The sequence below is a fragment of the Lampris incognitus genome, chromosome 10 (assembly GCF_029633865.1).
Source record: "Lampris incognitus isolate fLamInc1 chromosome 10, fLamInc1.hap2, whole genome shotgun sequence".
Classification (NCBI taxonomy): domain Eukaryota; kingdom Metazoa; phylum Chordata; class Actinopteri; order Lampriformes; family Lampridae; genus Lampris; species Lampris incognitus.
In genome coordinates this window covers 48,401,024-48,413,741 of record NC_079220.1, presented here as the reverse complement: position 1 = coordinate 48,413,741, position 12,718 = coordinate 48,401,024, and the positions used below count along the sequence as shown (strand labels likewise).

The 12,718-nt window shown below is 46.0% G+C and overlaps 1 protein-coding gene across 1 annotated transcript in view; it reads right to left on the bottom strand.

Annotated features, from left to right (window-relative positions):
* LOC130119839 (potassium channel subfamily T member 2) overlaps window positions 1-11,041 on the bottom strand; it is a 99,088-nt gene extending 88,047 nt beyond the window's left edge. The window contains exon 1 of the mRNA XM_056288432.1: window positions 10,727-11,041. Coding sequence (XP_056144407.1) covers window positions 10,727-10,815 — 89 coding nt within the window. The 5' untranslated portion in view covers window positions 10,816-11,041. The remainder of the gene's footprint in view (window positions 1-10,726) is intronic.
* Between the last annotated feature and the right edge of the window lie 1,677 nt (window positions 11,042-12,718).

Genomic DNA, 12,718 nt, shown 5'->3' with positions numbered 1-12,718 from the left:
ATGATTAGTCATGGAATTTCTCATAGTGTAGATTATCAGTCTGATAGCTTGGTCTATAACATTGAGACTGTCTTCCTACCCTGCTGTATTGCTCCCAAGCTCTCTTCTCCTAAATGTGTGAATCACAATAATCTAGTAATTATTCCTATCACTGGTAGTGTTGAAATGTGCAACAAAGTACCTAATAATCTCCAGAGCCAAACAGCTAATGTTATCAAGAATGTGACCACATATCGTCCAAAGCGTTGGTAGCCAAAACTGTCAACAAGGTGTCTAATTCCAATTAATCTTTCACCTATTGATAGCTCTAAAGTTCTGCCTACTACTGATCACTTCCACAAGATGCTTAAATTTGGTTTCATAAATATCAGATCACCGTCTACCAAAGCCTTACTAATAAATGATCTGATTCTTGAACATAGTTTCGATATGATTGGGTTATGTGAAACATGGCTGAAACCAAATGTTTTCCTTCCCTTAAATGAGGCTTCCCTACCTGACTATACTTATGCCCATGTAGCTCGGGCAAATAAACAAGGTGGGGGTGCTGCCTTAATATATAAATCTATTTTCAATCTGACTTCTACACTTGAGTCTAAATTCCAGTCTTTTGAGGCTCTTGTTCTTGGTCCATCTCCCTCAGCCATGAATAGACTCGGCTCAGTCCAAATTGTGATACTACATCGGCCTCCTGGCTGTTACTCATTATTTTTTGGAGAATTTGTCTAAGGCCTTGTTACTCAGTCTGATGAGATTCTAATTCTTGGTGATTTCAATATTCATCTGAATAAGGCTGCTGATCCTCTTAAGTAAAGCCTTTCTGGCACTAGTTGATTCTTTTGGGTTCACTCAGTTTGTTCAAGAGTCGACTCATTGCAGTGGCAACACCCTTGACTTGGTTTTATCTAAAGGTATAGCTGTTTCTGATCTGAATGTCTTGCCAACCTGCTGTGTCATATCATCAGATGCTTGAGAAACACAAGCAGAAACTGGGGAGCCTACAGATGCTGTGGGAGTTGACTAGGTGGATGCAGGAGTTAAGGTTTGAACTTTTTCAGTCACTTCTTTCAACTCTGTCACTACCACTGGAAGCTATGTTAAGAGAATGAAGATATAAATGATTATAAGACGGTAATCAGGACGAATTGGAAAAATATAATTTTCCTTTTGGATGTAAAGTTCCTTTATGTTTTTAATTTTCTCTGCATTTTTTGTGATGTTATCTGGGGCAAAGTATTTGTTTAATTTTTTTTTTATTCATAAAATTACCTCTTTAACATTGCCTTCTTTCAGTTTCTTGTTCTCTCTTTTAAGTGCCTTTATTTGCTGCTGCACCTTACACCAGTCCCTGGACATTAGATCCTCATCTGACGACTCCTCCTTGTCAGTAAATGACTACACCAAATAGTCTACATCCTGGTGGCAGCAAAAGTCGCAAACAATTTATTATTTAAACTCAAAATGACTCAAACTAAAATCTGTAAATATTCAAATTATTTACCTCTAAAGATGCTTGCTTTGCCATCAACTCTTTCTTCAGGCCTTCAATCATTTGGTCTACTGCCTCTTTTGGATTAGAGGCTGCCTTTTTGCTCTTTTGCTGTCAAAATTACAATTTAAAGTATATCAGGGATGTGCAGTAAAATTGATTCTAATTAAGTAATGTGTTGTTTCTGCATTTTTTCCCCCTGCTAGATTTACTTAGAGAGGTGGCATAGAATCCTCAGCATACTGAGGATAACCATGTTATTTCCTGTTTCGTTGTTGTTATTACCTGTTTTGTTTCAACCTTCTCCCACATCCCTTGTCCACCTGCTGTTTGGCTTGGTCTTCCTCTTGAGTGTTTGGTTCCAGATGTCTACACCTTTTATGAATTCCTCCCTCTTCTCACAAGGGTCACTGTAGTTGTCTATGTGAAAAAAGTTTTGTGCATACTGAGCAAATTAAAATGTCAGGTGGGTCCTCAGGCTATGATCTCAGACCTCTCTCTAACAGACAGCTTGTTAGTAACTACACTTTGTCTATTTAAGTCTGTAGATTTCTCATGCTAAGATTTTAGTTCTGATAGACTGACGGTTATCCATTGTCAAGCTTGACAACTGATAACCGTCAGTCTATCAGAACTAAATCTTAGCATGAGAAGCTCTAAAAGACATACTGTGTATGGAATTGATTAAATCAAAATGGCAACGTTAATTTAGTGAAACTCTTAAGCTAGCATGGAACACCAAGCACTATGTGACTAGACTACATTAGTAAATGCCACGTTAGCTGGTTATATAGTAAATGTGATCTTGCTAGCATAATGACTTCGAGAAAAAAAAGTCAATTTTAGGGGCTTGTAAACTCCATAACATTAGTAGGCTAAGTATTACTCTGTAATATGCAGTCAATCGCTATCAAACTTAAATTACTTACCACTGAGCATTAAAACTTCTGCAGGAAAAATGGGTGGACTGTCTTTCTTTTTTCTGCCTTTGTCCCACTTTACATTTATCCATCCATCTTCATCATCGAGTCTGGGGAACTGTGTTATAATTTTTGAAGTTGTACATTGCTGGTCTTCAGTATTCATTCAATCAATTTTCCCAACTTCCACGGTCTTGTCCTTGAAGTAATTAATATATGGCTATGGCTCCCTCACTAACAGACACGAGGCACGAGGTCTTGGTTAAAAAACGGGGCTTTACTCTTGGACAGATCAACCCGTGAGAACTGGGTTGGAAGAGAATAAAATAAATACAAATACAATACACGAAATGCATGTAGGTGTCTTGTTTTCACAATTCTTAATTTCCTATAGCTATACAACAGGTAGCATGTTAGCTAGCTAGCACATACATAGCATTGCATAGTAACCGGAGAAATTCGCTTCACTCAAACATACCTTGTAGGCTGCTTGTCACTACAGGGGCTAAAATCGTCTTCCTTCCTTCTGGTTTGTAGCTGTCCTCCTTCCTTTAGGCTTCTACACACTGCACACACGTTCATATGCTTAATATATAAGTCTTTATCTTTCGTTCTTTAAGCTATAAGCCCTTTTCAGATGACGTCAGATAACTTCCGTTCTGACTCCTTGCAGGGTATGCTAACTTCCGGACGGACTATGACGTTTACACGGTCGCTCACAAACCTGCCTGAAATACGGCTAGATGATGTACCACTGATTGCCGAAACATTTGCATTAACCAAACGGTCCAAACTCGACAAAGGCTACAAATTCTTCATCGAACGGTACCTGTTTGATTATGCTAAATAACTTACGTTAAAGGCACTTTAAATCAGTCAGGAAAAAAAGCGAGATCTTGGGAGAGAGAGAGAGAGAGTCAGAGAGAGAGCGAGAGAGAGAGAGCGAGAGCGAGATCTTGAATTCAACTAAATAACTTCTGGAAAGATCGCGCCATCTCAACCAATCTGAAAATGAAGATACTACAAACAGTCGTATGGCCAGTCATGATATACGGAAGTGAAGGATGGACTTTGCCTAAAATAGATGAAAAGAAAATCAATGCTGCCGAAATGTGGTTTTGCCGCCATTTGCTGAGAATAGGTTGGATATAAAAACGAACAAATGAAAGTGTGCTACAGCAACTGGAACAAATATCCTTCTGTCGACCATTCAGAGACGAAAACTAAAACATTTCAGCCATGCTATGTGTCAGAAGACCTGCAGTATTACGAAAGATAGATAGATAGATAGATAGATAGATAGATAGATAGATAGATAGATAGATAGATAGATAGATAGATAGATAGATAGATAGATAGAAAAAATTCCTTTAAAGAAAGACAGACAGACAGACTCATAATTATATGACTATGATTAGCTAGTCTTAACGTTACCTTTCGAAATTACTTCAGGCTGAGCATTCCTGCATTTTCAGAAGTCGTGTCTACATCCATGAGTCGTCTAAGGCGCAAACGGAAGTGAAGATAACCTGCTTCGCGGAAAGGCGGAAGTTAATTGACGTCATTGTGAAAAGGGCCTATTTTTTGTTGCTCCTTTGCGCCTTTTGTAAAGGTGTATCAGTCAATTGCGTGAGGAACGCTGACGCAGTAGATTATTTCCGCCTCATGGACATTAAAGGTAGGAACCAAAAATTAAAGGACGATGCCACACTAAAACTTAACTGGTAATGTGAGGCAGTTACAATGGCGAATGCCATTGTGGTAGATGTTTACTGACGATAAAGTTTTGGTTTTTTTTTTTTTATCCAACCTGTTAAAGGCAGAGTTCGAAGACACTTAACGTCTGTGAGATGCTTGCACGCGCGTAAATTGACGAAATAGTGTATCGCGAGAATTGTGTGCCTGTGTCGAAAAGCGGGAGAAGCGGGACATTCAGGATCACTCCCATCCAGAGGCTACTCTCGATCCCATTTGTCTTTGACAGCAGTTCTGTGCAACATGCGAAGTGATGGCAAAACGTCTTGTTACAATACAGTCGCACTAGAATTGTCAATAAAATCAGCCAAATCTCTATCTGTTTGTGTGAGTTAATAACACTATGTTCAACCGGTTCAGTTCCACCGGTGTAATAAAATTTCAGATATTGTATCCCAAAGCTGAGCTTTTACTATAAACTTGAACATGTAAGTGTATAAAATAGTATGTAAAATATATGTCTGTGAATGTTCTCATTCATCCAGGTCATGGTCATCCAAATGGATATGTAAAATATAGTGTAACGTGCATGGATAATAGACACGTTGGTTGCTCAAAAGGTCGGACCCTTTAGTCGAGTGGTTAGCGATGTCGCCCGCGGTGCGGGAAATACGGGTTCTCGTCCCGGCTGCGGCGGTTACTACGGTTGCCCCCCAAATTCGCCACAATATGCTGGAGTACTACCTCAAAGATGCCAATATGTGTGAAAAATTAACAGGCTACTCTATCAATAGTATGCAAATCTCCATTAAAAGAGTATGCCAAAGATACTTAGACCTTTCTGTCAGTATAAGCCAAGTGTACTTAAGTATAATTTCATTTAGTATATCTCTGATCAGTGTATAAAAAGTAAACTATAAGCATACACTTATTTTAGTTTAAAATAAGTATCCTAACAGTACACTTGAATAAACTTTTTTTGGAAGGGAGGCTTATCAAGCCAGTCCAACATCCACCACCTCATACAGTGAATTTAGTAGGCAGGGGGGGAAAAACCCATCCCCAACAAACCTGCCACAAATACTGACTGTACTGATGGATGGCCTTCCACTTTCCTTACTAGATTAGGCCTGGTTTGGGATGTATTAAGGTGGGGGGACGGGGGAGGAGGAGAGGGAGCATGGGGATGGACACAGAGACAGAGATGGAATGAGAGACGTTGCGGAGGCGACAGCCAATGAGAGATTGTTTTAAGGACAGAAAGCTGTCATTGTGTATGAAAAGCTCCTGGGGTGGCTGTCTATTGTGTGTGATGTGGACTGTGTTTCATTTTAATTTCCCTCCCAAACCATTTGCATGAACAGGCCTGGCTGCGGCGGGAGTCAAGTGGGTTTCGGGGCTGTTGTGGGGATGCAATACAACGTGGGGCGTGTTACAATGTCATGTCTACATGCGGTGCCGGGTCTCCGTCACCGCTGTGAGAGGATCCGTTCATTGTGGGCGGTTTTGCCAAAAATGAAGCCGGTTCGTTTGTGAACAAACAGCACGGCGGGAGGACGCTGCACTGACAGAAGAAGAGAGAGACAGCAGGCATCGCTTACTTTACGGGGGCAGAGCCAGACTGCGATATGATTTCATTTACACAGCGGTCACCCACACGCGCAGTCCAAGTTACACATCAACAAAAAAATATATATCAACAGCTGTCCAGAATGAACGCATCCCGACGCGGGGCTGCTTCGTCAAGTTCCTCTCGGACAAAAGCCAGGCTGCTCCCTGGCTGGCGAAACGCTTATCGTCACCCTGCAAAAGATCATTTTATTGTTTTTCGTCATCTGGCATTTCTCTGACTTCAACATCAAGAGAAGATAAACGCTGCTGCAGCCGGAGTCGTGGCAGTTAAGACGAGGCTTCGCTACAGCTCCGTCTGCCGCACGCACGCACGCGCGCGCGCACACACGTGTAGACCAGCCTGGCTGAGATGTGCCAGACTCCTTCCTGAGCAGAGAGAGAGAGAGAGCGGCACCCGAGTCACTCCTCTGCCCAGATAAAACTGGAAAAACTGGATGAAAGGCGTACCACAAAAACAAGGTGTGTGTGCGTGTGTGGGTGGGTGGGGGATGGCGCAGGCATGCGCGGGTTGACCCCGCGGGTCCCGCGTGTTCGGGTTAGCTTACTAGAAAATATCAAGGGTTCGGGCGGGCGGGTCAAAAAGTGACGAAGCAGCGTTTCGAGGAAATTACAAATGACTTGCAAAAGCATTGCGTGCAGCAGGCTGTGCATTACTAACCCCCCTCCCCCCTCTCCCTCTCTCACACACGCACGCACGCTGTATCATCAATTTGCGATCGTGCTTTTAGGCAATGCATGTGTTTTAGAGTGCTGAGGCTTCACCTATGAGTTTCCACCCTCACTGGTATCCGTAGCCTTTGTTTACATCGCCCAAATCTCTTTTTGGTCCGAAAGAAGAGGCCTGTGTGTGTGTGTGTGTGTGTGTGTGTGAGTGAGTGAGTGAGTGAGTGAGTGAGTGAGTGAGTGAGTGAGTGAGAGAGAGAGAGAGAGAGAGAGAGAGAGAGAGAGAGAGAGAGAGAGAGAGAGAGAGAGAGAGAGAGAGAGAGAGAGAGAGAGAGAGAGAGAGAGTTCATATATTTCATATGACAGGTTACTTGGTTTGCTGCTATTCCAGAATAAAGGACGCCGTTTGGAACAATCCGTGTTTCTCCAGTGGTCTGGCCCCACACCTTATAAGGCCGGGTAGGATACAGTAGGCCATGCCTTGCATCTTATCATGCTGGGCAAACAGCCCAAAAACGAAACACTGCACCGCTCACTTTGCTGTAATCTAGGCTAAATGTGGAGGTCTGCGGGTCGGGTCGGTTCGGGTGGTTAATTAACGCATATTTTACCGGGTCGGATTGGCTCTCATAGCGGGTGGGGTGGGTGCGGCTATTAGAGAGGAAAAACCCAAAACACCCTGCCCCGCACATTCACTTTGTGAGAGCCCCCCCCCTCCCCCCTGGGTCTTCGTTGCACAAATTACAAACCAATTTCCACCCATGAAGCTCCGCTTTCCGCCGCGCACCTGAGAGTATTTAAACGATCACGGCGAGATGTGTTCCGCTTGGTTGGAGGGGAGCTCTTCAAAAGGGGGAGGGGGAGGGGGGGAGCAAAGTATTGGAGGCACTTCAGTCGGGACAAGGTGGGAGGGGAGTGGCAAGAGGGCGAAGTGTAGGGATACAGAGAGCTGCGAGCAGAGAGGAAAGGAGCGGGACAACAGAGGAGCGAGAAAGCCCACAGAGAGAAAGAGAGAGAGAGAGAGAGAGAGAGAGAGAGAGAGAGAGAGAGAGAGAGAGAGAGAGAGAGAGAGAGAGAGAGAGAGAGGAAATATTATGTGATGTGTGTTTTCCCTGTGCGCGAGCATGTGTGTGAAGGGGACAAATTATGCATTCACGTGCATCTATGCCTAGATGTGGTCATACCCTCATCTGCATTTATGTGTGTGTGTGTCTCTGTGTGTGTCTCTGTGTATACCTGCAGCTTTTTTACTCACTTTTTCCATCTCTTTCAAGCAATTCTATCCTGCGGAAGTGTGTGTGTGTGTGTGTGTGGCACGGAAACACACACGTACATACACAAACAAACTCAGCTATTGGTTCTGTCATGGGTTGACTGGAAGGGTGTGGATTCTAGCTAAAAACCCTCCTCACTGTTATGCTGTGTGTAATAGTGTAATACAAACATCACTTAGTGGGTTGGTGGTAACGCGCGTGCATGCGTGCGTGCACACGTGTGTGTGTGCGTGTGTGTGTGTGTGTGTGTGTGTGTGTGTGTGTGTGTGTGTGTGTGTAGCTGGGCTACAGCTTAGCAAATGTGAACATTGCAAAAATTACTACTATGTCAGTTTCAGAGGTCATTTAAGCCGTTGGCTTGCCGCTATCTGCTGCACAACCCACCCCCCCCGTCAAGGACCCCCGCCTCAAGGACCTCAAAAGCTGCTCAGCCGAAAAACTTAACCTAGATGAATGGCTATGTTTGCACCGTGGAGAAGGAAAACCTCGTTTCTTCACCTTGTTTGGTCGCTCCGCTTTACACACCTGTTCCCCCGCAGCGGATGTGAAGCTCCCAGGGGCACAGCAGTGATTTAGGGCTACACAAATGAGACCGACTCGACTGTCGCTTCCACTGGGCTGAACCATCTCCGCCGTTTCAAATGCTTTTTCCCTCTCCCCCCTCTGTCTGCCTCTCTGTTCTCGTTTTTGTCTCGAAACAAATTACCAGGACCATAACAATCTTTTTTCCCCCCTTTTTTTTTTTCATAAGGCCTTCCAAGAAATGAGTGGTGCATGCTGCCGTAAAAGCCAGGTCATTATGTGGCTGAGGTCACACTGTGCTCTGGCTTCATAACAGGAGTCCTTGGGCAGCAGCGGATGGCACATTAAGAGAAAGCCACTGGTGAGAGAGTCCACCGGCAGCGACAGCGAGGCTGGTTGAGGTTCTTGCTGCAGAAAAACAAGGCCCCTTAAGGCGGTATGGAGGATATGGAGGATATTAGGGGATAATTTCATGACAGCAGGCAATACTTGGTCAGATAAAAAAGGACAATAACACAGTAGGCTGTCGTTTCAATAAGTATTATCTCAAGAATGGGCCTCTATACAGGCGCGGACCTATGGGGTGGCAGCTGCCACCTCTGGGACACAGTCTTGCCACCCCATTTATAAATCAGATAATATGTTTTTAAAGTATATTTTATGCACACGCATGGTGAAGGTCAATGAGACCCGCACCAAACTCATCTCAAACAGTAGAGAACAAAATACATTCGATGAAATCCGAGTTTTGAATAATAATACGTTTAGAATAATGTCCATTGCCCCCCTCCTTGAACCTCATGCCACCCCTTTGCCACCCCAGGAAAAAACCTCTAGATCCGCCACTGCCCCTATACCGTCAGCGTGTCATGCACCTTGGTGGCAACCTCCCTGTGTCTGCTTGGCTCTTAACCGGCCAAATATACATTCACGGAGGCTTTTCAATGGCAAGCCCCGCCCCCCTGCCCAAACGCACATTCACGCGCACAAGTACGTGATTTGAAACACCCACTCGAGTCCACCAGCAAGTGTTTTTGTCCTCATTTCTCACCTAGCAACAACATGGAGCAAGCGTGAAATAGAGGCGAAGGTTTTCCATTGGACACATATATAATCCATCCATCCGTCCGTCCATCCATTATCCAAACCGCTTATCCGGCTCTCGAGGTCGCGGGGATGCTGGAGATATCCCAGCAGGCATTGGGGCGGCAGGTGGGGGAGACACCCCGGACAGGCCGCACCAGGCGGTGCATACTGGTTTTTGATATCGGCCAGGCGTACCAGATGAATTGTTCTGCATGCAAGGAGCGTTTTAAGTAAAAGGTTAACGGCTCGTCTGGAAGCCAGGAAGCCCCCACCTGACTCCCGTCTGGCCAGGTGGCGGAGAACTACCAGCGCTACCAAACAACACGAAACACGAGCGCAACACGACGGATCCTTGTTTATTCGTCTTTTATTCACTTCCGTGTTTCTGCTCTCCGGGGCTTCTGTGTGCTGTAGTTATTTTTCCCTACTCCGCTTTTTTTTAAAACAAGCTTGACACGTGTTTTATTTTTTTGCATTGTAACCGGTTATTGTCTTGCCCGGTGCGGGATTCGATACGGCGTGTACTGCACCACAAGGCGACATCACTAACCGCTCGGCTAAAGGGTCAGACCCGTTAGCCAGGGGCTAACGTGTCTTATTAGTGGTTTACAGTCGTCACCCTCCCCGGAAGCGCGCCCTCGCGCTTTGTTATTCCCGCGCTCCGAAGAGATTCTGAGGATCTGCACACTTCCGGATCCCACCGCTGCCACCAATGTAACCGGTTACTTTCTTGCCCGGTGTGGGATTCGATACGGGTGTATTGCACCACAAGGCGACGTCACTAACCGCTCAGCTAAAGGGTCAGACCCGTTAGCTAGGGGCTAACGTGTCTTATTAGTGGTTTACAGCCTTATGAAGAGCCGCTCGTCCCCCTTCCCCATACTTTTCTGCCCCCTGATGGGTGCCACGCCAAGTGAAGCTTCAACACGCACACCGATCTCCCGCAGCGGGCTCAGAGACCCCTTCCGAATGGAGATCAGTGACGGGACCCCGCTTTGTTCCTTCAAACCCCGATCCCCCCCCCCTCTCATCTGGTCTCCGAACGACAGGCGGCGGCGTGCAGTAGCAGCAGCCTGCTAACAGCCTCCGACAGTAGGAGCTGACTCCTCAGCTCCGCGTGCACGCAGGCGCGGCGCGAGCATGAAACCTGTTGCAGCAGTCACAACAGGGGTGTGCTGCACCACGCACTAACGCCACCATATCCCCCCCCCCAAAAAAAACCCATCGGGCTCCTCGCACCTACATCCGCAAACTCACAATACTACGTGACACGTATGATAAAATGGTGCAAATATGCACACTTTTATTTTAATTTGTTTTTAATTTGGGATCGAGGGTTTGGCTCTTAAGCATAACAGTGCACAATGAAGTGTGTTTTGCGTGAATAGTGCATTCTATCATATTTGGCAGCCACCTTTTTTTCCTCCCCTCCTTTCTCTCCTTACCTGTCGTCGCTCTGCCAGTCCCCAAGCAACAGGTCTCGGAACCGGTACCGCGGCGGCAGCGGCAGCACCTCCTTCTCCAGCTCCACCATTGTCCCCCTCCTCTGCGCCGAAAGCGACAGACAAAGAAGGGAACGCAAAAACCGTGCCTCCACACGCTGTGGAGAGACAACCCCCCCCCCCAGAAAAAAAGAAAAGAAGAAAAAAAAAAAAAAACAACAAACTCTCCCTCCCTTTGCTATTTACAATTCAGACGGATGACACAACTCATGACACCCCATAATCAACTTCCTCGGTTCCCCTCGCGGTGTATTGCAACGCACTTCTCCGCTCCGAGGCAACAGGTCGGCGGGGCTCCGCCGGGATGCGCGGCCACAGCTACGAGCTACTTTTGCCGTGACAGCTGGCGAGCAACTGGTGGTCTCTCGGAGCATCCGCATCCTCTGTGCGCCGCTCCAGGACGCGGCGGCTGCGGCTGCGGAACCCTCTGAGCGGCCAGCCGGGGTTGCATGCTCCGCACGAACTCCCCATTGCACCCGTTCATTTCTCCGTTGGAGAGGGGGGGGCTAACGAAAGACCGTCGTTGTCTCACCCTCACACCTGGGCTGAACGACACTTCCCTAAACTTGGAAGGGAAAACTAATCCACGTATGTGGAGCCACTCGTGGATAAAACGTTTAGATGGGCCATTGTATGAATGAGACGGTACAGGTAATTGCAGATTTCCGCCCCCATTAGTTGTGCATGTTCATTTTCAATTTTCATTTCTGTTATCAGAGGGGAGGAATCGAAGCGTGCCATTGGATGCATGAGACATCCAAAATAGGTATTTGCAGGCTTCAACCGCTTTAGTTGTGCATGTTCATTTTCAAAACACTGGACACGATTCCGTGCTGCTTGCCAAATGTGCTCTCTCTTTTCTCCCTCAGTTTAAAAAATATTATCAAATTATGCCGTCGACCTTATAACTCAGTTTCTAAAAAGGGCCCTCCTCGAACATTGTTGTAATGTAGCCTATTCAAACATTCGCCATGCATGGCAGCGCGGTACTTAGCGCTGTTGCCTCGCAGCAAGAAGGTCCTGGGTTTGAACCCCAGGCCGTCCCAGATCCTTTCTGTGTGGAGTTTGCATGTTCTCCCCCGTGTCTGTGTGGGTTTCCTCCGGGTGCTCCGGTTTCCTCCCACCATCAAAAAACCATGCATGTTAGGGTTAATACGCCTGTCTGTGCCCCTGAGCAAGTCAGTGGAAAGAAGAACTGGAGTTGGTCCCCGGGCGCTGCAGCTGCTCCTATACAATAGGATGGGTTCAATGCAGAGAACACATTCATTGTAAGAATACAATGTTGAATAAAGTGGCTCTCATTTAGCGACTCGATATTTAGTCCTCAGTAATCTTGGTTGAACAATCTCCCAACCATATTTGATTCTATCATTACCGCCTTGCCACATGTGTCTCTGGGTCAACAGTCTGCCATGTCTGGTCAGATAAATGGGTTTTTAAAACACGTGCCATCAAAAGGTTAACCTATGGACTCAACAGTCGTAATAGAAGCTCTAATGAATGTCTAATGCCTCATGGAAGAAAACTGTTGGCCCACAGCCACAGACGGCAGTTATTCAAATTATCCTCCAGCATGGTTAATACTTTCCGTGATCAACCAAAGCCTGTGTGAACTGAAGACAAAAGCCAAATCTATGCTCCGTACCAAAGCAAAACAAGTCTCTGCTAATTAATTCTTTCAACTTTGTTCAGATGGCTGTGGTTGCAATTTGGCATTGCCGTGATACTTGGGGGCGGAGGCCGTTGTAGAAATGATCCACGCCAGTGGTATCCAATTATGTGCCATGGGGGTCCGTGTTCTCAGGTTTTCATTCCAACCCAACACTGCATCAGCTGATTTCACTCATTACTCCTCCTTTCTGCTGGTAATTGTTTTAATCATTAAAATCAGCTGGTGTAGTGTTTGGTTGGGAAGAAAACAGACCTCCATGGCAC